Source organism: Lytechinus variegatus, chromosome 1 (genome assembly GCF_018143015.1).
Source record: "Lytechinus variegatus isolate NC3 chromosome 1, Lvar_3.0, whole genome shotgun sequence".
NCBI classification, from domain to species: Eukaryota; Metazoa; Echinodermata; class Echinoidea; order Temnopleuroida; family Toxopneustidae; genus Lytechinus; species Lytechinus variegatus.
In genome coordinates this window covers 39,506,010-39,532,697 of record NC_054740.1, presented here as the reverse complement: position 1 = coordinate 39,532,697, position 26,688 = coordinate 39,506,010, and the positions used below count along the sequence as shown (strand labels likewise).

The 26,688-nt window shown below is 37.5% G+C and overlaps 1 protein-coding gene across 3 annotated transcripts in view; it reads left to right on the top strand.

The window, feature by feature from the left end:
• Positions 1-24,441, top strand: part of LOC121413739 (WD repeat-containing protein 19-like) — a 51,810-nt gene extending 27,369 nt beyond the window's left edge. For 2 of the 3 annotated variants that reach the window (XM_041606677.1, XM_041606669.1), the window contains 21 exons: positions 2,075-2,181; positions 4,489-4,611; positions 5,264-5,413; positions 6,042-6,189; positions 7,543-7,709; positions 8,184-8,319; positions 8,694-8,755; positions 10,754-10,974; positions 11,661-11,718; positions 12,651-12,880; positions 14,528-14,668; positions 15,071-15,160; positions 15,638-15,762; positions 16,259-16,440; positions 16,932-17,106; positions 17,886-18,010; positions 19,215-19,296; positions 20,490-20,640; positions 21,252-21,375; positions 22,086-22,162; positions 22,557-24,441. In XM_041606677.1, coding sequence (XP_041462611.1) covers positions 2,075-2,181; positions 4,489-4,611; positions 5,264-5,413; positions 6,042-6,189; positions 7,543-7,709; positions 8,184-8,319; positions 8,694-8,755; positions 10,754-10,974; positions 11,661-11,718; positions 12,651-12,880; positions 14,528-14,668; positions 15,071-15,160; positions 15,638-15,762; positions 16,259-16,440; positions 16,932-17,106; positions 17,886-18,010; positions 19,215-19,296; positions 20,490-20,640; positions 21,252-21,375; positions 22,086-22,162; positions 22,557-22,668 — 2,786 coding nt within the window. In that variant the 3' untranslated portion in view covers positions 22,669-24,441. Of the gene's footprint in view, positions 1-2,074; positions 2,182-4,488; positions 4,612-5,263; positions 5,414-6,041; positions 6,190-7,542; positions 7,710-8,183; positions 8,320-8,693; positions 8,756-10,753; positions 10,975-11,660; positions 11,719-12,650; positions 12,881-14,527; positions 14,669-15,070; positions 15,161-15,637; positions 15,763-16,258; positions 16,441-16,931; positions 17,107-17,885; positions 18,011-19,214; positions 19,297-20,489; positions 20,645-21,251; positions 21,376-22,085; positions 22,163-22,556 lie in introns of those variants that run through there. The other variant, XM_041606687.1, reaches the window with a different exon arrangement.
• The last annotated feature ends 2,247 nt before the right edge of the window (positions 24,442-26,688 follow it).

Genomic DNA, 26,688 nt, shown 5'->3' with positions numbered 1-26,688 from the left:
TATTAGGGGTTGACTCATTTCAAATCAGAAAATCCTGTATCTGAAAAGAACAACCTCTCATACCACTGGCCAATAATTAAGACATCTTTATAGCCAATCATATCATTATTTCATAGGCTTTTATAAAATGGTGAAGTATATGGAAAGTTTAGAATGGTTTGTTGTCATTTTGGAGTGAGGGATGAAATGTCTTTGAAGTTTTTTAGAAGGTGTGGTATTTATGGTAAATCGGCACTTGGTCTACTTCTCACTTGGTCTTGGTCTAGTTCATTTGCAAAAAATTGTCGTCTGACTTTTTTGTCTCATGGCTATTTAGCCCATTTACATGTTCCATTTTGTCTTATTTCCAGTTTAATAGGCTCTATGTTTTGTCTCATATCCTCTCGGTCTAACAGTATGTAGTCTATAATGAGTAGATAAACTACTTATGAACCATGAATTTTCATTTGACAAAGTGCAAAGTAATACTAATTAGACAAATTGGAAATGGAGCCATCTGGGCATTAGACTAAATGACAGTTAGACAAAGTGACGGTTGGACCAAATGGTAATTAGACCAACTGCTAGTAGACCAAGTGGATACAATTGGGTATTTAATGATCACAGGAGCATTTGGTGTTTGGGAGAACAGTGCTAAATTCATTTTTTTTAGGGGGACATTAAGGATGAGTTCTCATTTTTCACAAAATGTTTATGGGAGAGTTTTTTACTGCATATTGATTGTAATGAGTTTCATATTTTACATGTACATTATCATTGTTCCCTAAAATTTGAGACCACTTCAACAAAAAAGTTTATTTGAAGAAATATGGATTCATAAAGCATTAGGCTTCTTGATCTTTCCCGAGTTCCCAACTCTTGTCTTTTCCAAAGTCTCTCTCTCTCTCCCTCTCTGCTTTCACCCTTTGAGCCTTTGGTTACAATTTATTTTTATTCTTGAACATCTTAGTTGGCTTTCTGTCCAGAGTGTCTTCTTCACTGAGAAAGGGAGAGAGGGGGGGGGGGGGGGGTGGGAGGCTCCAATTATGCCCTGTGCATGGCATCAGATAGGAGCCTATGCCCGATTCCCAGTTTTCCTGTGTAGGACTATTCTATGTCTGGCCCCTTATATGTGGGATGTTCTTGAAGTGATTCGTCCTGTGTTTTGAAGTTAATATAAAAGGAAAGGGGAAATTTTGTTGGATTGAGTACTCAGTTCATGACATGAAGTAAAGATGGAAGTTGGATGTACAAAAAGGTTGGTGATTCAATGGAATTGCCTTACATAGGCTGACCACTTGACTGCTACAGTCTATAGGCCTACCATGCAATGGACTTACCATTGCTAGGGGATTTTTAGGCACGCAAATTACACAAATCGCATGAAATTTAATGTATATCATTTCATAAAGACTGTTATTGTAATAAATTATTGAATCATTCCCATCCTTCTAACACCCCAACTGATGCTTCACTCTTATAACCATATTATGTAGCTTCTGTCATCAAAATTTCAAAATTTCATCAGAACCCCCTCTCACATTTCGACTCTAAGCTGCCATTTTGAACTATAAATTTGTTGATCTGAGCCCTGATATTTATAAGTCACTGAGAAAGCCCTAACTATTTTGTCGAATAGTAATACTAATAATGATAATAGCTGGATTTATAAAGTGCTTTTTGCCAGAGGATACAAAGCACTGATATTATAACCCCGGATATAGCTCGAGCTACCATCACCGGCGCTCAATGCATACAAGGAATTAATCCTGCCGGTACCCATTCACCTCACCTGGGTCGAGTGCAGCAGTGTGGATAAATTTCTTGCTGAAGGAAAGCACACCATGGCTAGGATTCGAACCCATGACCCTCTGTTTGAAAGGTGAGAGTCACAACCACTAGACCACGACGCGCCCACACAATACTAGTACCATCTGTTGTCCAAAGTCCTAATATTTTGATATTCAGGTACTATTTTCGCATATTGGACAATAGAAAGAGCATGTACCGGTATTACATCACATGGTAAGTTATTTATATGTAAAATTAGGTAAGATATCTGCTGTAGTCTGTTTTTATTTTTTAATTATCCTAGGGCCGGAGAAATTAAAGGATCACGAATATCTGGGTACAATAAACAGCATGTCCTTGAACTCTGACTATGCCGCTGTCTCATTTGAGAGTAAGGTCCAACTGCATCTGGTAAGAATCAATTTACATTTCATTCGTTCATCAATTATTTTCCTATACGGACATCAGTTTAGTTTTGTGTGTATTTGCGTCTGTCTGTATACAGTGCATTCCTGAAAAAAAAATTAAACTAATAGTTACTGATATTTTATCATTTTGAATTTATATCAATTTAGACATTTTATCAATGCCAATATACATCTAGCTGTCTAGCAAGTTCTTCCGTTTGTTGGTCAGTACCAGGGGCTGGTTTCACGAAAGAGTCAATATGGAGAAACTTTGCCATCATCTTACAATGATAGTTATTGATGTTTTGTCATTTTGAATTTTCATCAAGTTGGGCATTTGATCAATCCCAATACATCTAGTTGTCTACAAAGTTCTCATGTGTGTTTGTCAGTACCAGGGGCTAGTTTCGTAAAAAGTCAACATGGAAACTTTGCCATCATGGAGACCTTGATTGTGATTGGCTATTGAGCCATCTTACAATGATAGTTACCGTAATAGCAGAGCTACAATGATCGCCACTCCTTGAAAACTGACCCCTCATGTTATGGCATCTTTTCTAGATCACATATCAAGCCTTTCTGGGTCCCACACAAGGTACATTTTTGTCTCACCTGCGAAGCAAAGTGAGACTATAGGCGCCGCTTTTCCGACGGCGGCGGCGACGGCGGCGGCGGCGGCGGCGTCAACATCAAATCTTAACCTGAGGTTAAGTTTTTGAAATGATGTCATAACTTAGAAAGTATATGGACCTAGTTAATAAAACTTGGTCATAAGGTTAATCAAGTATTACTGAACATCCTATTACAGTTTCATGTCACATGACCAAGGTCAAAGGTCATTTAGGGTCAATGAACTTAGACCATGTTGGAAGAATCAACATCGAAATCTTAACCTGAGGTTAAGTTTTTGAAATGTCATCATAACTTAGAAAATATATGGACCTAGTTCATGAAACTTGGACATAAGGTTAATCAAGTATCACTGAACATCCTGCATGAGTTTCACGTCACATGACCAAGGTCAAAGGTCATTTAGGGTCAATGAACTTTGGCCGAATTGGGGATATTTGTTGAATTCCCATCATAACTTTGAAAGTTTATGGATCTGATTAATGAAACTTGGACATAATAGTAATCAAGCATCACTGAACATTTTGTGCAAGTTTCAGGTCTCATGATTAAGGTCAAAGGTCATTTAGGGTCAATGAACTTTGGCCAAATCGGGGTATCTGTTGAATTACCATCATAACTTTGAAAGTTTATTGGTCTAGTTCATTGAACTTGGACATTAGAGTAATCAAGTATCTCTGAACATCCTGTGCTCATTTCAGGTCACATGACCAAGGTCAAAGGTCAATGAACTTTGGCCGAATTGGGTGTATCTGTTGAATTACCATCATAACTTTGAATGTTTATGGATCTGATTCATGAAACTTGTACATAAGAGTAATCAAGTATCACTGAACATCCTGTGCGAGTTTCAGGTCACATGATCAAGGTCAAAGGTCATGTAAGGTCAATGAACTTTGGCCATGTTGGGGTTTTTTGTTGAATAGCCATCATATCTCTGTAAGTTTATTGGTCTAGTTCATTAAACTTGGACATAAGAGTAACCATGTATCACTGAACATCTTGTGCGAGTTAGAGTAGTATTCAAAGTCAGCACTGCTGCTATATTGAACCTCGTGATGCAGGTGAGACGGCCAGAGGCATTCCACTTGTTCTAAACCTGTGTTAATTTGATCCCTCTATACCATCTATTGGGAGAGTGGCAAGAGAGTACCGGTATATGCAATCAATGGCAAATTTCTGTTGCAAATTTACAATTTACACATTCATCCAGTTGAATCTGCCTGAGTTGAATCTCTTGGGATCCCAGAAATCAGGGCCTCGTCTTACGAAGATTTACGATTGATCCAATCAATCATGACTGTATGGAAATCCATCAGTGTCATAATTTTTTCTACACAAAATTTGCACAATGTCCTTTGTAAACAAAGAGAAGCCACAGTGAATTTTAAAGAAAACAATGAATGCATGAATATACATCGTAGCTAGAAAATGTTTTTGAACAAACACGCATTTTAGATGTTGACGTTGTTGGCTTTCCGTAGTTGTGGTTAATTGGATCAATTGCAGCTCTTTGTAAGACAGGGCCATGTTTAACTTAGGTAAAATCAATTGCAAGACTTTTTGGTCACTTTTAGGACCCAAAATGGAATTACTTGACCAATAAATGTGTGTGATGATCAGAATTTAAACTGTTCTAAATAGAGAAAATGAATTTTTCTTTCATTTTTTTCCTCTTAAGATTGAGTCAGAAGGTATTGGCGACAACGAGGAGAGAGAGACAAGGTTATTTCCCGACAAGGAGAGTAGTGGCAAGATAACATGTCACACGCTCACTTCGGACTTTCTCATTTACGGAACTCACGTAAGCTTCATATTTTTTTCCATCTATTTTCCATTTCTAACAAAAACCACCATGCATCCAGCCATTATATTGTTTTGCAATCAATCACAAAAATGAGCTCTTTGATTAATCATGAACCTTGGTGTCACAGGCCTAAATGGGAGTGCAACTATATCATTGATTTAAACAGAGAAGTCTGCCTAATCATCAAAATGATTTGGATTTTCTAAAGGAGAACAATCTAAACACCCATAATGCTGATGAAAAGTCAACAATATTGAATGTAATTTGAGAATGTTGTGAAATTCTAAAGTTTTCCTTATTTTCACAAAATATTTGTATAATTACTACATGGGTCATATGCAAATAATGATGAATGGTTGGTTGGTTTTATGTACCGTATATAAATCACAACAAAATACATTGTACAAAATATTAAGATTAAATATCAAAACTTAAAAGAATGGAAGGATCACTGTATACAGAGTTATTAATATAATGGCTCTGTTCTTCCTAGATGTCCAATATGATAATGATGATGACATAGTTTGCTATTTGTTTTGTATTGACTATTTCAGGAATGGACTTCCCTTTTAAACTTGTAAAAGAGTTCCATGTATTGCTTTCCTTACCTACGCAATAATAAATAGTTTCCTTTTCCTGACTCTTCCAGAATGGTGAATTGATGTACTTCTTCATTGAGGACTGGCAATTCGTGAATGAGTTCCGTCATGTGGTTGGTATCAGGAGGATCTTTTCAGACCCCAGCGGAACAAGACTGGTCTTCATCGATGATAAGAGTGATGGATTTGTTTACAATCCAGTATGTATATTTCATCCTCAAGCAATCAGACTTTTGACATTTGATAACAGTACTATAGATGATATTAATAATAATACTATTGGTATTAATGATAATAATATGCAACACTTATATAGCGCTTTAAAATACAAGGGTTCTAAGGGCTGTATACGTTTACCCGGGTTTTAACACGACTTCTCTTACCTGGCACCCAAATAATCATATTTGAGAGTTTTTTATAGCCAGATATTCAGCTGGCAAGCAGTGAAAATACATTGAACTGGCATTGCTTGTTTTTGTAGCTTGTAAGCTTTTTGTTGGTATATAATTGTTAAATATCACTTGGTTCGGATGGGGGTCATTTCAGGCGTGGATCCAGCGGGATTAGACAATAGTTTTGAGGTGCCGATAATTGTGAAAAAACAATATGGCCCATGAAATGCTATTGGCTAATTCCGCTGCTGGGTCATTTTTAGTGAGAATATTAACTAACATCTTGAAATTTCACCTCATACTATTTATTTATTCGTAGAAACCATTCATTAGAAGGCTGTGTCAAGAATCATGTTTATTTTATAGAAATTTAGTTGTTTTTATGTATGAGATAAATTGCATGTTTTGTATGTTTGTTTGTTTATGCTCAATACAGGTTAATGACCAGACCCTCGATATTCCCAACTTCTCGCCGACAATTAAGAATGTCTTATGGGAGAACGGGTTCAACTACAAGGGTGTGTTTGTTGCCTATGACGATGAGAAGGTCTACTCGTATCTATATTCAAGGGAGACGGTCAATGGTAGGTTTGATAATGGTAACACGACATTTGCTCCTGCGGCAATTGCACCGGGATTTAATTTTGTCTAAGATATAGGGTTAGGGTTGCAATGGGGTTTTATTTTTGGTTTATGGTTAGATTTAGGATAGGATGTAGTCTTAAATCGAGGGTTGAAGTTGGCGATTCCATGGACATGTCATGGAACCTTGATAACTCTCTTCCAATCCTCGGGATTGATCAAAGCCAATGGATGACCACAAGTTCGGTGTTGGTGCTGATGCAAGGAGTAGAATTAATTGCTTTGCCGAACAGTTTTAACTATTTAAAAAATTAGTCACAAAACGAAAGCTAAACTTGAAACATGTATATTAAAGAATGTCTTCTGTGTTGTCAGATATTATAAAACTGACCATACTCTTACTATTGATCCCGGGACTAGTCACATTTGATATGTGGTGCTGCGCGGGTATAAAAATTAACCTTACACCAACACCAAACTTGACATGGCCCATTGTATTCTTGCAAGCATTTGAGCTTTGAATGCTCCCCAAGGAGTGAAGAAAGTGCATACATTGTGTGCAGCCAGCCAAAAATGTAACTGGGGGTGTGATATGTTTGAGTTCAGAGGTAGTGTTCCAATGTGTAAGCATTGTATGAACATTATTGTTATGATCAATCACTCGATGGAAGGCCTTTGTCTCAGTGATCGTTTACCCGATATCAGTTACCCTTTTATATCACCTGGGGATGTTTCAAAAAGATTGTGCATCTATTACTTATAGTCACATTTAAATGCCTAGTTTTGCCCGGTATAAAATGCATGACCCATTTGTCAGATCATGCCAAGAGGACGCGCACTACTGCATATTAATCAACAAGATAGGGCATTGCATATCATGCATGTGATGGCATTTAAGTGCTACTCTAATTAATACCTAAATCTTTGTGAAACACCCCCAGGATCAAATGTACATCAACGTCTTGCCATAGGACGTGAGTGCTGAGGCGGAAATTGAACCCTGAACTTTATGAGTGGAGCGTTGTGGCCCAGTGGATAAGTCTTCTGACTTTGAAACACAGGGTCGTGGGTTCGAATCCCAGCCATGGCGTAATTTTCTTCAGCAAGAAATTTATCCACATTGTGCTGCACTCGACCCAGGTGAGGTGAATGGGTACCAGGCAGGATTAAGTCCTTGAATGCATGAGCGCTGAAAGGCAGCTCGAGCTAAAGCCGGGGTAATAATGATAATAACAACGTGCCTCGGAATAGAATATTTCTAGATAGAGGGCGCTATATAAATGCCTATTATTATTATTATGATCTAAGCTCCTGGCACTTATCCACTAGACCACCTCTATTTGTTGTTTGTACAGGTCCTGCAGTGATACTAGTAGGTACGACGAAGCTACCATTTGCTCAGCAGCCACTGATGCTTCACAATGGCGAACTGGTATGCCAGACTCAAAGCGGCAAGACCACCAGCGTTCATCTCACCACGTATAACTTTTTAGAGCGTCCTCAGGACCTCCCACATTCCGAGGTAATTACTCCAGTTTGGCATCTTCATATTGTCGACTCTCTTTTTAATGATACTGGTGCTGCTATATAGCGCTCAATACAATGTTTCTGTTTAGGCATCGTTAAGGCGACCCTGATCGGTTGCTCAAGGAATTACTTCCTACCGGGCCACCATTCACTACACTTTGGTGGAGAGTGGCATCTGTAGAAAAACACCTTGCAAACGGATATGAGTGCTGCGATGGGATTTGAACCCACACCTTTTTGTTTTAAGTCTGGAAACTGATCCACCGAGCCGCAGCAACTCTATATTATATTTACTGTCTCGTTTTAGTCATTTGCATGCTTTTCCATTTTTATTGCCTTGATTCCAAGCCATCTTTTATTGTAAGAAATATTGAAAATATACAGCTTTCTAAGATGCAGCAGAGATTAGTGAAATCTAGCCAACTGGTATATCAGGCGATAATACCATGGTTTATTTGTCTGTTTTCAGGTCCGATCAGCTTTACAGAGGAGCATTTTGCTGCACCAGTACAAGGAGGCATGGATGCTTTGCCAAATTCTGAATAGCAAAGAAGCATGGTTAGATCTCGCCAAGGATGCCATCACACATGCTGATATGGAGTTTGGTAAGATCTCAAGATCTGGAGTATTATGTAGCAAGACTTGAGACTAAATGCAAAGTCAGCAAAAAGATATTCTTATTCATTGAAGCTGGCATATGAAGATAATATCTGTCAATTACATGTTAGTAATATGTACATTTTTCGGCATGAATTCATATCGAATTTCAGTATTTAGGGGGCATGGCCACTGCAGTTTTATGACAGCACAAATGGGAACTTAAAAGGGGCACTGTATTCATCCGTTTACTTTTTCTTTTTTCTTTTTTTTTTCTCATGTATTTCCATTGATTTCAGGGATCCGCATTACCAAATAGTTTGCCAAACCATAAATTGTGATGACTTACATGTTGTATCTCATTTGCATCTCTTTTTTTCAGCTCTGAGAGTCTACAGGCACATAGGGGAGGCTGGCATGGTGCTTTCATTGCAGAAGATTACAGTAAGTATGAGTTTAAAAACACATTAAAAAATTGAGAATCGCATGACTAAATCTTGCATTTTACATAGATTTCCTCAACTTCTCAGATAGTCACAAGATTATAGTATAGAATACTGTTTTGTATCTGATATTTTTTAGATTCTTAGTATTGAACCCATGGAGGTTTCACCCTATATTGCCCAGGCTGTTTTGAAATTGCATATTTGCTCTTAGAAAATGTTGTGTATCTGCAGAACCAAATTTGGTCTTAACCCTATCTAGGCTGGGGTATTTTTGGAGTTCATAAGGCCGGGGGGGAGGGAGGGGCCTCCCAGGCCCCCCCTTGAGATCTCGGCCGTTGACCGCGCGATCACGCCGAAAATTGGCACGCAGGTTGTCTTGGATATAATCTACAAAATTGTATAGTAATTAATCTCATGCGAATTGTTATTAAGTAATTATGCTAATTTGTGCATAATTAGCATGCGAAATCATACTTTTTCCTCTAACTCCATTAATAAAGCTCTAAATTTTCCAATTTGTTGCATAGAAACTCTTTGTGGTGTTCTTAGCAAGTTTACAAGAAAAAAATTGTGATATCAGATCACATTACGAAAATTTGTGTTTGAAAATGGATCTCATCTGACACCCCAATTTCAAATTCCAAGCTACTTTCACTCGCCCCCCCCCCCATCCCCCGATATCAACAAGGAATGGTTATCCTTAAGTAAACAACCACGCACTCTCCCAGATAATCCACCTTCCCCCAAGAAGTGACCTTCATAAGGCCTGGCAGAGAAGAGAGAGAGCAAGAGAGAGAGAGGGTGATTTTTTAAAACTTATTTTTATTTCGGCTATTGTGGGTCATTTTGCATCGTTCAAAATTTCATGTCGATCTTCATCTAAATTCCAAATCGTTTTTAGATATGCTAGTGTCCTAAAACAAATAGAATACAAATTCATTCTTTCAAGATTAATGTCAGCCAGGAAGCTCTGAAGAGTTTGTTTATACTATTACGTAACAAGGACAGCTGTAATCCCACTCCATGCTGTTCATCAGCCTGTTGTGGTGGCAGGCATTAATGGTGTTATCGGCTCTTATCAGCAGCAGCAATCACTAAATCGACCCCACCCCAGTTTAAACGCGAGAAATGCAACTTTCCCAAAAAACTGAAATTGGGGTGTCAATACCCCACTTGAGATCCCATTGACTAACACGCAAGGCATTATCAGCAGTCAGATGAACCCCACCCCAGTTTAAACGAGAGCTCTCCCAAAATCTGAAATTGGGGTTTCAAATACCCCACCTGATCTCCCATTGACACAACACGCAGGGCAATGGAGTTCCTGTGTTGTAAGCTGGTGGGGTATTTTTTAAACACAGGATTCGCGTAATGAATTTCTTTTTTTTTTTGGTCCGACATGCACTTACATAATGTTGCGTAATTTCGGAAGCGCGAACCCGGGTGACGCAAAATTGGTCTCAAAAGTTGCGCAAGACTTGAAAGTAAAAAGTCAGCGAGCAGCGCGGTCAAAAATATTTTGCGCGGCGAAAATATCGCGCAATTTGTTGAGGGGGGGGGGGCCTCTGAGGCCCCCCCGGCCTAGATAGGGTTAAAAGTTGCAAAAGACTTTGAAGAATAAAGTCGTGAAACGGTGCAATCTTTTCGTGTTACTGGGCTATATGGGGTTAGATTAATCAGCTAACAAGAGAATATAGATATTTTTACAAAGTTATTGTCATAGCAATATGGAAAGCATATAGCATAACCCTCAAAGGGTCCTCCCGCATGCTCTGTCAAGATGATTTCACCAAGTCTTAATTATAATAATAATAATGATAAATGTCATATTTTACTCAGGGTAGCCACTTCAGATCTGAAAACTGTTCTCCCAGCGAACCCTTGTTATTAAACATGATAATGTAACGATTAGCCCAACCTTAGCATGGTTACCTTGATCGGGCGATCAAGCATTCAATAAATTTTTCCTAATCTTTAAATTTCTTTCATTACCCAGGGCATCGATGATAGGAACTTACTCTCCGGCCACCTGGCCATGTACCAAGAGGACTTCAATCTAGCCCAGGACCTGTTCCTAACCTCTAGTAGACCTATCACGGCCCTGGAGATGAGGAGAGACCTGTTGCACTGGGACCAGGCCCTCAAGCTAGCAAAGACCTTAGCCCCGGAACAGATCCCTTACATATCCAAAGAATATGCTCAGCAGCTTGAGTTCACGTAAATAATTCTTGTTAATTATCATCCCATTTATCTGTTGAAGTACACAGGTCATAGTTCCATAACCCCCCCTATTTCATATAGTGTAAAAGAAAGTGTCAACTTTACATTGTATACTGATTATTCAATGTTATACATGATACAAAACAAGGGTGTCTGGTGACTTAAAGAATCAGTGGGACGTGAGCTTGAATCTCCTTCAGTAAGAAATTTGCCCATGTTGTACTGCACTCAACCCAGGAGGGCTGGATTAATATGTACATGTATATTGCTAATAAACATCCATTCTTGAGAATCTGTTCTTAATATTGGAGCTCCCATTTAGTACCATTGCATTGGTCCTGTTCTATTTAGCCTCACATTGCTGTCAATGTCACCAACCATCCAAGAGCAAGAGTTGGAGCAGATAGAAACATGAAATCGTGATCTTTAATAATGCAACATTTCTTGACAAAGGGCTATGTCCTGAACATCAGAAAAATGAATCTCTACATTTTTATATAAAAATGAATCTCTACATTTTTATGTTCATATTGTTATTCATTTTTTTTTTTTTATGTTTAAAGTTTTTGTTGTGTTACTATTTCTAATAGTTACAACTTTGTAATGAAAACACATTTTTTGTGAGGAATTGACTGATCACAATGCATTAATCCATTCTTTGTTTCTGTCTTTATTGTATACAGTGGAGATTATCCCAACGCATTGACCCATTATGAGAAAGGTATCACCCGGGAAGAGCAGGTCAGCAAATACAAAACAAGATTTTCTTCTTTTTTTTTCATCTATCATCCCCTCTCCTACACCTGGGTGTCACCTTTACAGTAATAGAATAAGGGCCAACGTGCTAATATTAGATATGTATTCTAAGCCCCTGCCCCAATAATGTACTCAACGATATAATTTGTAGTCTAAAATTTAAGTTTTGTTTATTTATTATTGCTTGAACTTTATCAACCATTTAGAGGTAGTTTGCAATTTTGCATTTTATTCTTGAAATGAATAATTATCATAAAACATGACATTGTTGAGACATTGTAATGAAGGACATGTATCTGTGTATCTTACACAGCCAACTTTTTACTAGTTTTAGAGCTACTGGCATGGTATGCATTTCTTTATGCACTTATACTTTCTTTATTGGAAACAAAAGATAAAGAAATGTATTAGGATTATGAACATAGAAAAGTGAGGTTCAAATTATTTGAATACTATTATGTTATGGCCTCAAAAAAAAATTTGTTGACTTGGCGTAACAGGCCAATGAAAATTTGGGTAGGTAGCGTGGGTTTTTTTGGGGGTCGTTGTTGTTTATATTTGCATACACGAAAGTAGCAATTTATACACATACAGTACATACAGTGGCGTAAATAGATCCTCAGACGTTGGGGATGATCTGATGAGAGGGATAGACCACAATATGTTCAAATAATTCTCCCACATATACACACACTAATATATATGGACACAGAACGAGCCAGAAATTGTTGAAATCTTGAAAGCAAAGAGCATCCGGGGTTCTTCGCATTGCGATATCGTTATTTACGCAATCAATATCGGATAAAATTTTTTTAAAAGCATAGGGTCGGGCGGCCTAAATTATCTTAAGTTTTGTTATGTTATGTTACATTATGTGAGGATGTGTTACGTTATGTCTTGTTATTATTTTGCTCCAGGAGCGTGACCACGATGAGACCTGCGCGGCAGGGGTAGCGCGTATGTCTATTCGCATCGGCGACATTCGACGGGGGGTTTCCATGGCGATGAAGATGAACAATCGGGCGGTGAAGAGAGATTGTGCTTCTATCCTTGAGAGTATGAAGCAATACTCAGAATCGGCTCAACTCTATGAGAGGGGAGGATATCCAGATAAGGCAGCTTCTGTGTACATCCGATGCAAGAACTGGTAAGTAACAAGGGACCCATCTTGTCAGTTTGTCTATAGATGCATTTTCTAGATGAATCGTAGGTTTGATTTCATAGAGACTTGTTATGATATCAAATGCACTATTTCTATGATAAGTTTACTATCGGCCAATCAAATTGATGGATTTCAATAGCTTTAAACTGTTATAAATTCAACAAGTTTTATGAAATGGGCCCCTGCTCTATTTGACAAATTGAAGCCAATAAGAAAAGTGTAATTTCCATGCACTCAAAACCTACATGGAACCCACCAAGAAGAATGCACACCAATAGACTACCCCCTCAGTATGGAAACACATAATTAATCAAAACAGGTAAACAGATGTAGATGATCTGTGAAGGTTTGCATGGTGGTACAGATAACCTAGACAGAGCTGCCAAGTAGTCCTGATTTTCAGTATTTAGTACTGAAAAGTGAGAAGAATACTGATAGTTTCATGTAAAATACTGATTTTTAAAGTTTCAGTTGTATGTGTGGTCCTATGTTATTTTTTGAAAATACCTCACCGAAATACTGATTTTCAGCTTCAAAAATACTGAAATGTTCCTTTTCAGGTTGGCAGCTCTGCATAGAGGAGGCCTACGGTTCACCATGTGGATGGTCCTAAAAATGGACTGTTTGATGGGAGAGTGATAGAGATGAAAATAAAAGAGACTAGAAAGAGAAAGATGGGAGAAATAGAAAAATGGGACGGAAACATACTTCTCACTCCCATTTTCCTCTTTCCCACCTATCAATTTTTTTTTATCTCATACTACCATTGAACAATCCTGTTAAAGCCTGTGAATAGCTTTGGTAAAGGGTCAATAATGTGATTGATAATCGAATATCATCTAATATGACAGTCTTACTGAAGCGTAGAGACCGTTAGATATTTTTCCAACTGCACTTCTCTGAGAAAATTTCAAATATTCAAATCCTGGATATATAGCGCCCTCTCTCGACGATGCTTGTTTTGAATAAAAAATATGGGCATTCAAGCACTTATAAATTTAGTAATTAGATATCCAAAAGTTACAGACAAAGAACATATCTTGAAAGTTTCAGCCCATTCCATGATTTGGAATAGGATTTAATTGAAAGACAAAAACACACAGATATTTTAATTTGATCGGGTGACCCGATCAAGTTAAATTTCCATGTAAAATCGCAAAATTTATCCTCTAAAACACATTTTTATTTCATATCCTCCACATCATAACTGTTATAGGGCATATCCATTCATATTAGCTAGCAATGAATTGGAATAGTGATAGGTGCATTTTGGTGGATTTACAAAAACTATACACAAGCTTTAAGGACCTACCACATGATAAGAATAATCTGATAATAATCCATATTTTATTGTTTGAGAAAGAAACCACAATTAGAATTCCTGCAAAAATTCACATTGCCCAATTGAATGTGGGCTCGGCAGCCACTGAAAAGCACCAGATCGACGTTGCTCTATCCGTTTGATAAAGCAATGAATGCCAAACAGGGTAGCAGATATCCCATCTTTTGATGTCTATTGGTCTGACACAGCCAGGGCGTGAACTCCCCACATCCCACTTATCAAACCTCCTCATTGTCAGATATATTTATTTGAAGAATAATAAAAACTTCTGATTTTTTTATTGATTGCAGGGCTAAGGTAGGGGAACTTCTACCCCAGATCACGTCTCCTAAGATTCACTCTCAATATGCCAAGGCTAAAGAAGCCGATGGCAAGTACAAAGATGCAGCTTCAGCCTACCGAAATGCCAAGGATTGGGACAATGTCATCAGGTATGACCAAAAAAAATTATATTTTATTATTCAAAATAAAAATCTGAAGTTTTCTACAAGTATACTTCGACTTTCAAAATTTTCTAGTGGTATAGAGAAATAGTGTACAAATAATACATATCATCGAGTGCAAAAGCCATCATCGAGGGCATTAAGAATTACACAGACAGTGTACATATACCATTGGTACAGTTCTAGGCTACCATGCCCAAGGCAGGGCCGACGGCATTTTATTTTCTTGTAAACAATTATATTTCAATAGGTTTCATAACTTGGTCATTGTTTGCCTTGCTAGTCTTATATTAAGATTGTGGGTGGATGAAAGTAGCCTGCCTTGTAACTGTCTGACATGTCCCAATTGTATTTTCTTCCTGAAATGACGATTTATTGATTTTTTTTCAGAATCCAACTGGACTATCTGAAGAACCCGGAGGAGGCTGTCCGTGTCGTCAAAGAATCAGGATCTGTGGAGGGAGCCAAGATGGTCGCCAAGTAAGGAAACTTTCTGATGAAAACACAGTCACATTTTAACAGGGTCAAACAAGATTTCTTTAAATAAAAAAAAGTTTATTTTTTTGTCTACCTTGCTAACCATGTACCTGGACATTGCGAATCATGTGAGACTTGAGAAAAAAAATTAATGAAATACCTACCAAGTCACTTGTCTCACATATTAAAGATATTGCATGAGACATCAAGAGTGGGTAGATGTGCACTTGCTGCAATTATGAGATCAACTATCGAGGGTAAACTTTTTTCTCATATCAGCATGCACTAATGTAATTAAAGTATATATTTTGGCTAAATGAAAAACAAAAGAATCTACTTCAGTTCAAAGACTCTTGTGCATTGTGTTCCTATGTTTTTTTCTACTTTAATTTGTTTAAGGACGGTCTACGTGAAACACTTTTCTTGTACCTTGTTTTGTCTAATATGTTTTTTCTTCCATTGAATTCCCTCTTATGGTAGGTTTTTCCAGAAGCTGAATGACTACTCGTCGGCTATCCAGTTCTTAGTGATGTCACAATGTAACAATGATGCGTTTCAGCTGGCTCAAACCCATAACCAGATGGAAGTCTATGCAGACATCATTGGTGAGAATCCTTGGATTCCATGTCCTATGCCTGTTCTTTCTTTTTATTTATATATATTCATCTTTTCCTTCCCTCCCTCCTTCCTTCCTTTGTGAAGTCTTACCTGCCTTATGAAACAAGATCACAGGCCTCATTTTATACTCCTGCAAAAAAAATAATTTGAAGGGGCATATAGGAATCAGCTTTTGCTCGGTTGGGTGAGTGATTGCTCCCTTCCAAATCTTGTGGATCACACTACTTCCTCATTTTTTTTGTCCAATACTTATGACATTTGGCACCCACATTGATGCTTGTTTTATAATGTGCATTGGGCACTGTGTTGTCATGGTAATGGTATAGTATGGCAATGAATCAGAAAAAATATGAGAATTGGCACATTCACTGGTCAGTATAGCCATCAAAGATGACCACCTGGGAATGTATAACATTTACAATCACCCTCCAGTGTCTTTACTAGCTATCTAATATTTGAATCTGATCGGATTGTGTATAACAGGTGAAGATGCTAGCCATGAAGATTACCAAAGTATTGCCCTCTACTTTGAAGGGGAGAAGAATCATCTGTTAGCTGGCAAGTTCTTTTTACTGTGCGAGCAATACCAGAGAGCACTCAAACATTTCTTGCGTTGCCCCAATAACAGAGACGATAGCCAGGCAATTGAAATGGCTATTGAAACGGTAAGTATCAGTGGATATCATAAGTTACAGTGTTATAGCATAGATGTTGGTCTTCGGGTGCACATATAGTGTTCATGAGAAACAAAGTTGGATGACTATTTAAAGAGTGGTCAGGGCTCTTTTCAGAAAATGTTTATTGATTAATTAGAATAAATGTATTTCACTTATAGGAATCGGACTAGCTTGGAAAGCAAAGCAAGGGAATGTAACCAATGTGGAAGTATTTTGGCCATTGATATGAAGGTCTTTACCATTCTCTGTGGATATATTGTAAGATGGAGAGATGATCAGCTAGCCCATCAACTGATTGACTACCTAATGGGAGAGACCAATGGTTTCCCCAAGGATGCGATTTATCTTTTAAGATTATATATGGTTCTTAAAATGAAGGTCTTGTTAAAAACTGATAGCATATCTACAGATGCTAAGTGTCTCTGTAGATTGTATATGACACTTAAAATGAATGTCTTGTTAATTTTTTTTTTTTGTAGGTTGGTAGATGTAGAGATGATCAGCTAGCCCATCAACTGATCGACTACCTAATGGGAGAGACTGACGGTATCCCCAAGGATGCCAAATATCTGTTCAGATTGTATATGGCTCTTAAGCAGTACAGAGAAGCTGCCAGGACTGCTACAATTATTGCCAGGGAAGAACAGATTGCTGGTAAGCTGTCTTTCATTCACGATAGGATTTGGTGCTTTTAAGGTGGCCATTTTGGTGAAATAAGCAAAATTTCTACAAACTTGTTATTGTTCAATTTAAATCTAATCTCACATGCTCTTGGGATCATGGACTTCCCCTCCCAATTCTGTCGGGGCAAGACTTGATAAGCTTGCTTTTCTAGCCCCATCCACATTATTAAACTGTCTGTTTTGTATTGTATGTCCAGTTCTCATTACAATTTCGTCATTCTGATTTTGATGATCTGTGATGTGAAATGATCATTGAGATTAATAAAGCTTTCAGAATATACCTACTTTGGTGTGACCCAGAGCCACCATCTCTGGTGCAAAGGCACAAGGTACTGAGAGGACTTTAAACAATTGCTTTGAAATGGGGTCAGGATGCTATATCTCAATATAGAATTGTGGGATGGGATATGCTTCAATTGAGAGATTTTCAAATGCAATTTGGATGTGCCTATCTTTTTTTATGCTTCTACATAATTGGTTGCTGTGTATTATTCAAAGGTGCTCAGTTTAAGTGTCATGAGGAAAAAAATGACAACAAGTACCTCAAAAAAATTTTTTTCCTTAAGATCCAAAAGTGTAACAACAATTTGTTTGTGACGTTAATAGTGGGTTAGTCCATGTAAATATTGCTTACAGATTTCTACAAATAATTTTAAAATCAAATTGACACATCCTGTCTGGACACAGAATATCTTGGTATTTTTCTTATTTTTATTGTTAATTTTAATTCATTTCTTTTTTTTTTGGCAGGTAACTACAGAAATGCCCATGATGTTCTGTACAGTATGTACACAGAGCTACGGTCACAGAAGATAAAGATTCCTACAGAAATGGCTACCAATCTCATGATTCTACATAGCTATATCCTTGTCAAGGTAAATTACAACCACTGTTCCACACCACTGCTCCTTGATTCTATTCATTTTTGTCTCGCCTGCATAGCAGAGCGAGACTATAGGCGCCGCTATTCCAACGGCGACGCCAGCGTCGTCAACATTCAAATCTTAACCAAGGTTGAGTTTTTAAAATGTCATCTTAACTAAAAAAAAGTATATGGACCTAGTTCATGAAACTTGGACATAAGGACATAAGAGTAATCAAGTACAGTCCGACCTCTCTTATCCGGACACGTTGGGACCAGCACCAATCCGGATAAGGGATTTATCCCGGATCTGGGAGTCCCAATATTAAATACACGCAGCTGCGCTGCCGGCTGCCTCCCCAGGCCAACGGCGGTAGCTACACTATTGTAGTGGGCGTACGGTAAAGACAATATTCACTGCAGAGTCAGTGCAAATTATAGGCAGTGTTTTTATGGAAATGAAATCGATCGATGGCCAAAACTCTTGGATAATTTACCTGCTAAAATGACTGAGGTATACATCGAGCATACCTCGAAAGAAAGAGAATGACTCGATGAAACCAAGTTTTAAAATTAGATCATCGCAGCGGGTATCGCAGCTTCGCAATGTCAGCCATTGTTACACTGACTGTAGGCTCAAACATGATAGATGGCGCTGTCCGTATTGAGGCCTAAAGTTAGCTAGCAAGACATTTGTGTTGTTTTTCCCGCGAAGCAAAAAGAGAAACGTGATGAAATGTTTGCGCTGCGGCCTGATTTACTGGAAATTATCATTCCTAAAGTTCTTTTGGTGATTTGGATGAGATATTTTCATGAAATATATGTTTGGTGTAGGGTGACTATGTTGGGAAATAGATGTAATCAAAGTGAGTTTACGTATAGGATTGAGTTTAGATTGAAATCTTATTTCCTCACGTACCGGTACTAAATTTAAAAAAAAAAAAAAATCTCGGCAAGTGTGCGTCCGGATAATAGAGAGATCCGGATAAGGGGAGGCCGGATAAGAGAGGTCGGACTGTATTACAAAGATTCAAATGTATTTATATATTGTTTTGGCCACAAGACGATTTTGTTTTGCTATTTGCTTAATATGATGTATTGAAACATGATATTTATTGAAGAATACACTTACCTTGTGACTGTCTAATCTTCATTAAAGAACAGTTTGTGAAGGGATTTTGTTTCTGACATTTTTTTTTTTTGGTCTGTGTGATCAGATACATGTGAAGAGAGGTGATCATAAGAAGGGTGCCCGGATGCTCATCAGGGTCGCTAACAATATAAGCAAGTTCCCAGCTCGTAAGTACTTGTTTAAATACCATTACACTATTGCATGGTCATCGATATCATGTGACACAGAAATCGTCAAGAATGCTGCCGTAGTAAATTCTTTGTACTGCACACATGACGTTATAGGCAGTCCACCTGTACATAAACAAAAGAAATAAAGAAGTTGTATTTTTCATATTTGTCATTCAAGACCCAAACTATTATGTGTAATATATGTAGAGTTGACATGTGTCTTTATTTTGTGTTGTTATTCAGATGTAGTTCCAAACATGACATCGACTGTGACCGAACGCCATCAATTTGAAGATCTGTATTAATTTTGTGTTGTCATTCAGATGTAGTACCAATCTGGACATCCACTGTGATTGAATGCCATCAATTGTGAAATCTGTGTTTATAATTTTGTGTATTCATTCAGATGTCGTACCTATCTTGACATCCAACATGATTAAATGCCATCATTATAGAAATCTGTTATTTGATGTCATAATGATTTAGTACCCATCTTGACATCCTTTATGTTTGAATGCCACCGATGAGGAACTATGTATTTATTTTGTGTTGTCATTCAGATTTAGTACCTCTCTGGACATTCAATGTGATTGAATGTCATCTATTAAGAAATGTGTGGTTATTTGATGCTGTCATTCAGTTGTAGTACCCATCTTGATATCCACTGTGATTGAATGCAATCGATAAGACATCTGTATTTATTTTGTATTGTTATTCAGATGTAATATCCTTTTGAACATCAACTGTGATCATTTAGATGCAGTACCCACCTTCACATTCACTGATTGTATGCCACCAAGTTAGAACTGTTTATATTTTGTGTTGTCATTCAGATTTAGTACCTATCTGGACATTCAATGTGATTGAATGTCAACGATTTAGAAATGTGTTGTTATTTGATCCTGTCATTCAGTTGTAGTACCCATCTTGACATCTACTGTGATTGAATGCCATCGATTCACGAATCTGTATTCATTTTTTGTTGTCATTCAGATGTTGTACTCATCTTGACATCTACTGTGATTGAATGCCATCGATTCACGAATCTGTATTTATTTTTTGTTGTCATTCAGATGTAGTACCCACCTTGACATCCACTTTGATTGTATGCCACCAACTTAGAACAAAGTATTTATTTTCTACTATTCAGATGTCATATTTAGACATTTTTATTTTTTGGTTTAATTCAGATGTAGTCCCAATCTTGACATCCACTGTGATTGAGTGCCATCGATCAGGACTGAAGAACTCCTCGTTCAGCTATGCCGCCATGCTGATGAGACCGGAGTATAGGAACTCCATTGATCTCAAGTATAAGAAGAAAATTGAAGCCATTGTCAGGTAAGGAAATTGCTTGAATGAAAAAAAGTCACAAATTTTTAAAGAGATGTCAAATGAAAAAATAAAGGGGTGGGGAATAGATTATTACATATTTTGTTATACATCCTTCATTGAACAAATCCCATTATTTTAAAGAATAGATGGAATGTAATTTGTATTACTAGTTTTTCTTATAACTCCATAAACTTTCCTTTGTGGACTAATGAAAATATCTGTTTATTACAATGGATTATTTGAAGCTTTTTAAGATCAGCTTTTATTCTTAAAATTGGTAACTTCGGTTTGTTGAGATGCAACTAACAATGATAATGATGATACATGTATTTGGTAATGGTGATAATAAAATTTAAAAACAATCATTTCTAACATCATGAGATTAAAACAAATCTATTCAAATAGCCACTATTTCATGAAATTGTGATTTCTGGATTTTTTATCATTTCATTTGTACTCTTTGAATAATCAATATAGGGTGCATTTGGTCAGGTAAAGGGAGGAAAGATGGTTAGATACTTGAAATATATTTTTACTTGATTCTTTAGTGTTTGTTATCTTGTATTTTGTGTGATCTTACTCTGTAAATGATATGATGACTGTTCGTTTTGGTGCAGGAAACCCGACAAGACGGAAGAAGACGAACCTACAGCACCTTGTCCAAACTGTAAATATCAACTAGAAGAAACTGAGCTATCATGTCCTGACTGTAAAAACACCATCCCATACTGCCTTATCACGGTGAGACTTAACTATTTCATGCACTCTGATACGCACTAGCGTACCGGGGGGGGGGGGGAGTCACAACCCATGCAAAAGACGTATCCCTGCCCCCCCTGACGAGTCACAACCCATGCAAAGGACATATGCAAAGGACATATCCCTGCCCCCCCCCCCTGACAATCCTGAAGACCTTTTTTTTTGTTTTGCTTGTCAAATATTTTTTTCTGGTACGAAATCCTATATTTGTGGTTGAAGACCTTGTCAAATTTTTGGGCGGACGAATTTGTCCCCCCCCCCTGTGAAAAACCCTAGGTACGCTACTGCTGATACGTATAAATTTTATTGTATGCCTCTGCTTATAGGTGGTTGCTCGTAGGCAGTATACACACTTCCCGGTTGTCTGTCCTTTCATTTGGGGTCATGAGTTTAAAAGTCAGGTTCTTGTATATCAAAATATGTTTTTACAATAATTGAAGAACTTTTTGAAGCTTCATATTCAGTCTTGTTCCATGTTTGCATGTAAAAGGGATAATGATCACAATGATCATTTATAGCAAAAAAAAATTTGTGTGTGATATATGAATAATGGATCTAGCATTTCTTGTTTCTTTTGAAGAGTACCCACTCGACCATGGTAATGAAGCATGTCTTTGGTAATATTTCCATGTATAAACCAGTTAGTGAAATCATAAATTATCAATGAATAAATTATTTGTTTCTCGCTGTAGGGTCGTCACATGGTTCGCGATGATTGGTCGGTCTGCCCCAAGTGTGATTTTCCAGCCCTTCATTCAGAACTCATCAGGTATGATGTTAATGATGATGGTGATGATGATGATGATGATGATGATGATGATGATGATGATGATTATTATGATGATGATGGTGATGATGATGATGATGGTGATGGCGATATATCATCACATATCATCAAAGAGCTGTTCCAGTGTGAACAATACACATAGCATGGAGGTCAAGGGGCGTCAACACCATGGCATTTGCCATTTTCCCAACTTCTTGTGTAAAAAGATTAAATCTTTTTAGAAAATGATGAAAGTAAGGGGTCATTTTCCCTTTCAAAAATTGAATATGATAATAAAACTATGCAGGTTTCACTTGGGTTTGGGTTATGGCAAATCAACTAAGTGTTTGTTTTATTTGTTCCCTAATTAGTCTCATATTTTATTTCTCAATCTCAGTTTCTTGGAATCAGAAGACATTTGTCCTATGTGTTCATCAAGCATCAAGGCTGCACAGGTGAAAAAGATAGCAGATCCATCTATGTATCTTCAACCTCAAGGGGAGGAATAAGACCAATCTATTGGACTGGACTGTAAGGTTATTTGGACTTGTTCTACGAAGTGTTGGTCTATTTCTTAGATAGTCTAATAATTTTGGGGCTAAACCTTGTTTGGTAAGACTATCATTATGCACATGACATCATAATGTTATAGCGCCCTCCTTCAGAGGATATAGGAATATGCGTAAACAGACTTATCAGAGATGCTCCAGCTGCATATCACCAACACATGCAAGGCAATGACTTCAGCCTCTAAGATGCTGGCACAATTACATCAATGCATAAGGTTTATTTGGTCTATTATCGATTTGGTCTAAATGCCATTTGGTCTACAAAACACTTGGTCTAATACCCACTTAGTCTATTTATCATTTAGTCTAATGCCTGGCTGGTCAAATTTCCAATTCATCTACTTATCATTTTTACTTAGGAAGAAGAAATTTTATTCAATAAGAGTTTATTTACCCATAGGCTAGGTGGTGTGGGTAGTCAATAGACGAAATTGGTATAGCTTAATTGGAAATTAGGCAAACTGGTTACTGGGTTAGATGGCAACATTAGACCAAATGGTTAGTAGATGAAGTGGTTTTAGTCAAACTTGGATTAGAACATGTGGGATGGACCCAAATCGAATGCAGATCAAGCAGGTATACACTGTAGATCCATCAGCACTTTACCTGTTACTTGACCATCTTAATTACCAGGCTTTTCACCTTGAATTAGATTAAAAAAACCTGAGCCCGTTGCATGAAAAGGTACTATATTTGTAGTCACTCTGCCATCTAATGCTAACTGCCATGGTAACAATGCTAATCAGCCAATCAATATCAAGGATTTCAGGGAAATTAACATTGGAAGGTGCTGTTACCATAATACTAAAGTAAACTTTACAGTATGTCGGAATGGCGTTTTATTAAGCTATTTGTAACGTACAAATTACTTAACCCATGACCAGGGGCCTGTAACACAAAGCTAAACATTGATCGTAGAGCATTTTTCTACGATGGATTCCATTGACTATAATGTACAATCAATCGTAAAAATCAAGCGTACGATCAATCGTTAACCTTTGTGTTACGGGACCCAGGTACCCTTCATCGTGCTGACCTAGCACCTAAGAACGTCTATGAATAAAGTCATGTGCAACTTATACACAGTTTCATGGAATGGCCATGAGACATTGTAAACAAGAAAATAGGTAAATTAATTTTATAATCAAATGTTGCTATAAATCTCTAACACACCTTGTACAAATTGTTAGAATCGAGTGTAAATACGAAGCAAATCTATTTATGTATTCTGGTTATCATCTTTATGCTCTCAAAACTCATTTTACCCTTCTTTTTTTCTGTACTTCACATATTCTGAGCAAATAACTGATGAAATGCCAAATATATCAACCTAGTGATTTAAATGGGATGTTATGAGGTGGCGAATATCTTCTCAATGTGCAAGCCTTCTGAAGGTATACATAGAACATGATGATGATGTGTATGTTACTACCAAAACTAAATTCTTGCTTGACGTGGAGCAGTAGAATAGTGCTGTCAGTCCATTATCCTTTGATTGACCGGGCATGGTGGCTGAGTGGTAGAGCGTCCGCCTCATGAATGGGAGGTCGTGGGCTCAATCCTTTGCCAAGTTATACCAGAGACTTCAAAATAATTGAAGCTTCTACTATCTTGCTAGGTGCTTTGCATTTAGATTGGAGAAGGTTAATAGTAGCATGTTAGAAAGGGCATGCAGGAAGAGTAGATTCCTAAGTGGCTACACTGGGTAAATAAGACATTATTTTTTAATTATTAACTGCCAGTGAACGTGATTCCTTCATTAAGGTCTCTGCAATGTATAACTTAATTTTGTTGCATTAACAAATGGCATTTAAATTTGTTGAACATCTCATTCCATTTGGCCAAGGGTCCACAAGGCCTATTTTGTATACGCCCGTCTTGAAGGGCGTATACAAAATACGCTTGGTGTCCGTCTGTCTGTTCGTTCGTTAACTTTTCCTTGTAAACGTGATAACTTCAGTTTAACTTTATGGTAGGCTCACATAATTTGGTATGTATAATACTAGCATGTATCCAAGGAAGCCAATTGATTTTGAGGTCAAAAGGTCAAAGGTCAAGGTCACAGTGACCTATTTTCATTGTACCCTTCTGCAGTCCTTGTAAACGCAATAACTTCAGTTTAACTTAACCTAGGCTCATATAATTTGGTATGTATAATACTAGCATGGATCTCAGGAAGCCTTTTGGTTTTGAGGTCAAAGGTCAAGGTCACAGTGACATTTTTTCATTGTACCCTTCTGCAGTCCTTATAAACGTGATAACTTCGGTTAACTTAACCTAGGCTTATGTAGTTTGGTGTGAATAATACTAGCATAGATCCTAGCATTTCTATTGATTTTGAGGTCACAAGGTCAAAAGCGAAGTCGTCATCTTCCACATTTCTTGCTTGACCAAAAGCTCCATTTTCCGCGTCACAGACGGGCGTATTATGTGTTCGCCTTAGCGACACTTTTGTTCTCATATTGTTTTCCTCATAATTAATTGTCCAGTTTACATTAAACTAATTGGCGAGGTCGGTAGTCTTTAATTGGCATAGCCAAATAACTTGATAACATAAATACGATATGAGAAAATCTTTCTTTTAGACCCCCCCATGATACTTTTTTCCATAGCAAGCTACTTGAGATCTCAAAATGGTTTTCTAATAATGAGATCTTCATTGTTAAAAACGATGGGAAATATACCATGAAAGTGCACTTTTCAGAGTTGAATTTGTAAGATTTTTTTTTCATTTTTGCTAATTTATTCTCTATGATTGTGCATTATTATCCTTTCGTTTTAATTTTCAGTTCAAAACTTATCCAGAGTTTGTATTCTAAGTGCTTACTGTATTCAATTGTTATTGCTGTGTGAAATGTAGACATGTATTCTTGAGGGTATGACTCAGTTATGTGTTGTAAATGAAATATGAAGATGTACATTAATTACAAGCAAATTGTATCATTGTCAGAGTTAATTTCTTTAGGTCTTTCACCCCTCAGTGTTCATGCTGATTGTAAATGGAATAAATTACATTAATTCAAACTTAATTAAAACCTGAAATGTGTATCATTGAGTGTACTGCATTCAAGAAGTAGTATCCACGGAGGGGGGGGGGAGTGCGTGCGGCGCCAGGGTATTTTGATATGTGATGACTTCACATGAAATACTTGAATGGCAAACATCTGTGTGATTAATAAAAAAGAAGAGAGGGAGGGAGGGATGGAAACACAGGGAGAAAGAAAGAAAAAGGAAGAGGAGGGGTAGAATGAGAGAATGAAAGAGAGAGGTTGAGAGAGTTAGAAAGGAAGAGTGAATAGAAGAGATGGAGAATGGAACGCAAAAGCATGAGGGTAGACAGAAAAGAATATAAAAAAGAGAAATTAGACCCGGGGGGGGGGGCACTTCCATTCACAAGTGGATACCATGCGCGACCATGGGGTCTCGAAAAGCACCCTAAACACGTAATTTCCATATTCTGAAAATGCACCCCTTAACAAGTATTGGCGTGTGAAACCCTACCCTTAACAAGTATTGGAAACAAATTGATACTCTTGGCAAATATTCCCTGAAATGAACCCCTAAACAAGTACAGGAATGTTTTATTGCTATATACGGGTCCTTCGGTCGTCGGCTTTACCTTATTTGGTTTAGTACGACCCAACCTTCTACACCTCACGCAAATAGGACTCTAAACACGTAGTGTTGGGGCAAAAAGGACATCCTTCATAATAAATAATGGTGGCTACTTATATAGCGCACATGTCCACCTTTCGGTGCTCATGGCGCTTCAAGGAAAATAAACAGAAAACACAACAGTAATAGAAAACAAACAAGAATAGAATTTCAATTTTCCTGAAAAAAACACAATACTAAACTGTTAATGGGAGATTAAATAAGTGTTTAGCTGGGATTTGAATGTTTCTGTAGATGAAATTTGACGTAATTGGATAGGCAGTTGATTCCATAGCTTTGGTCCTA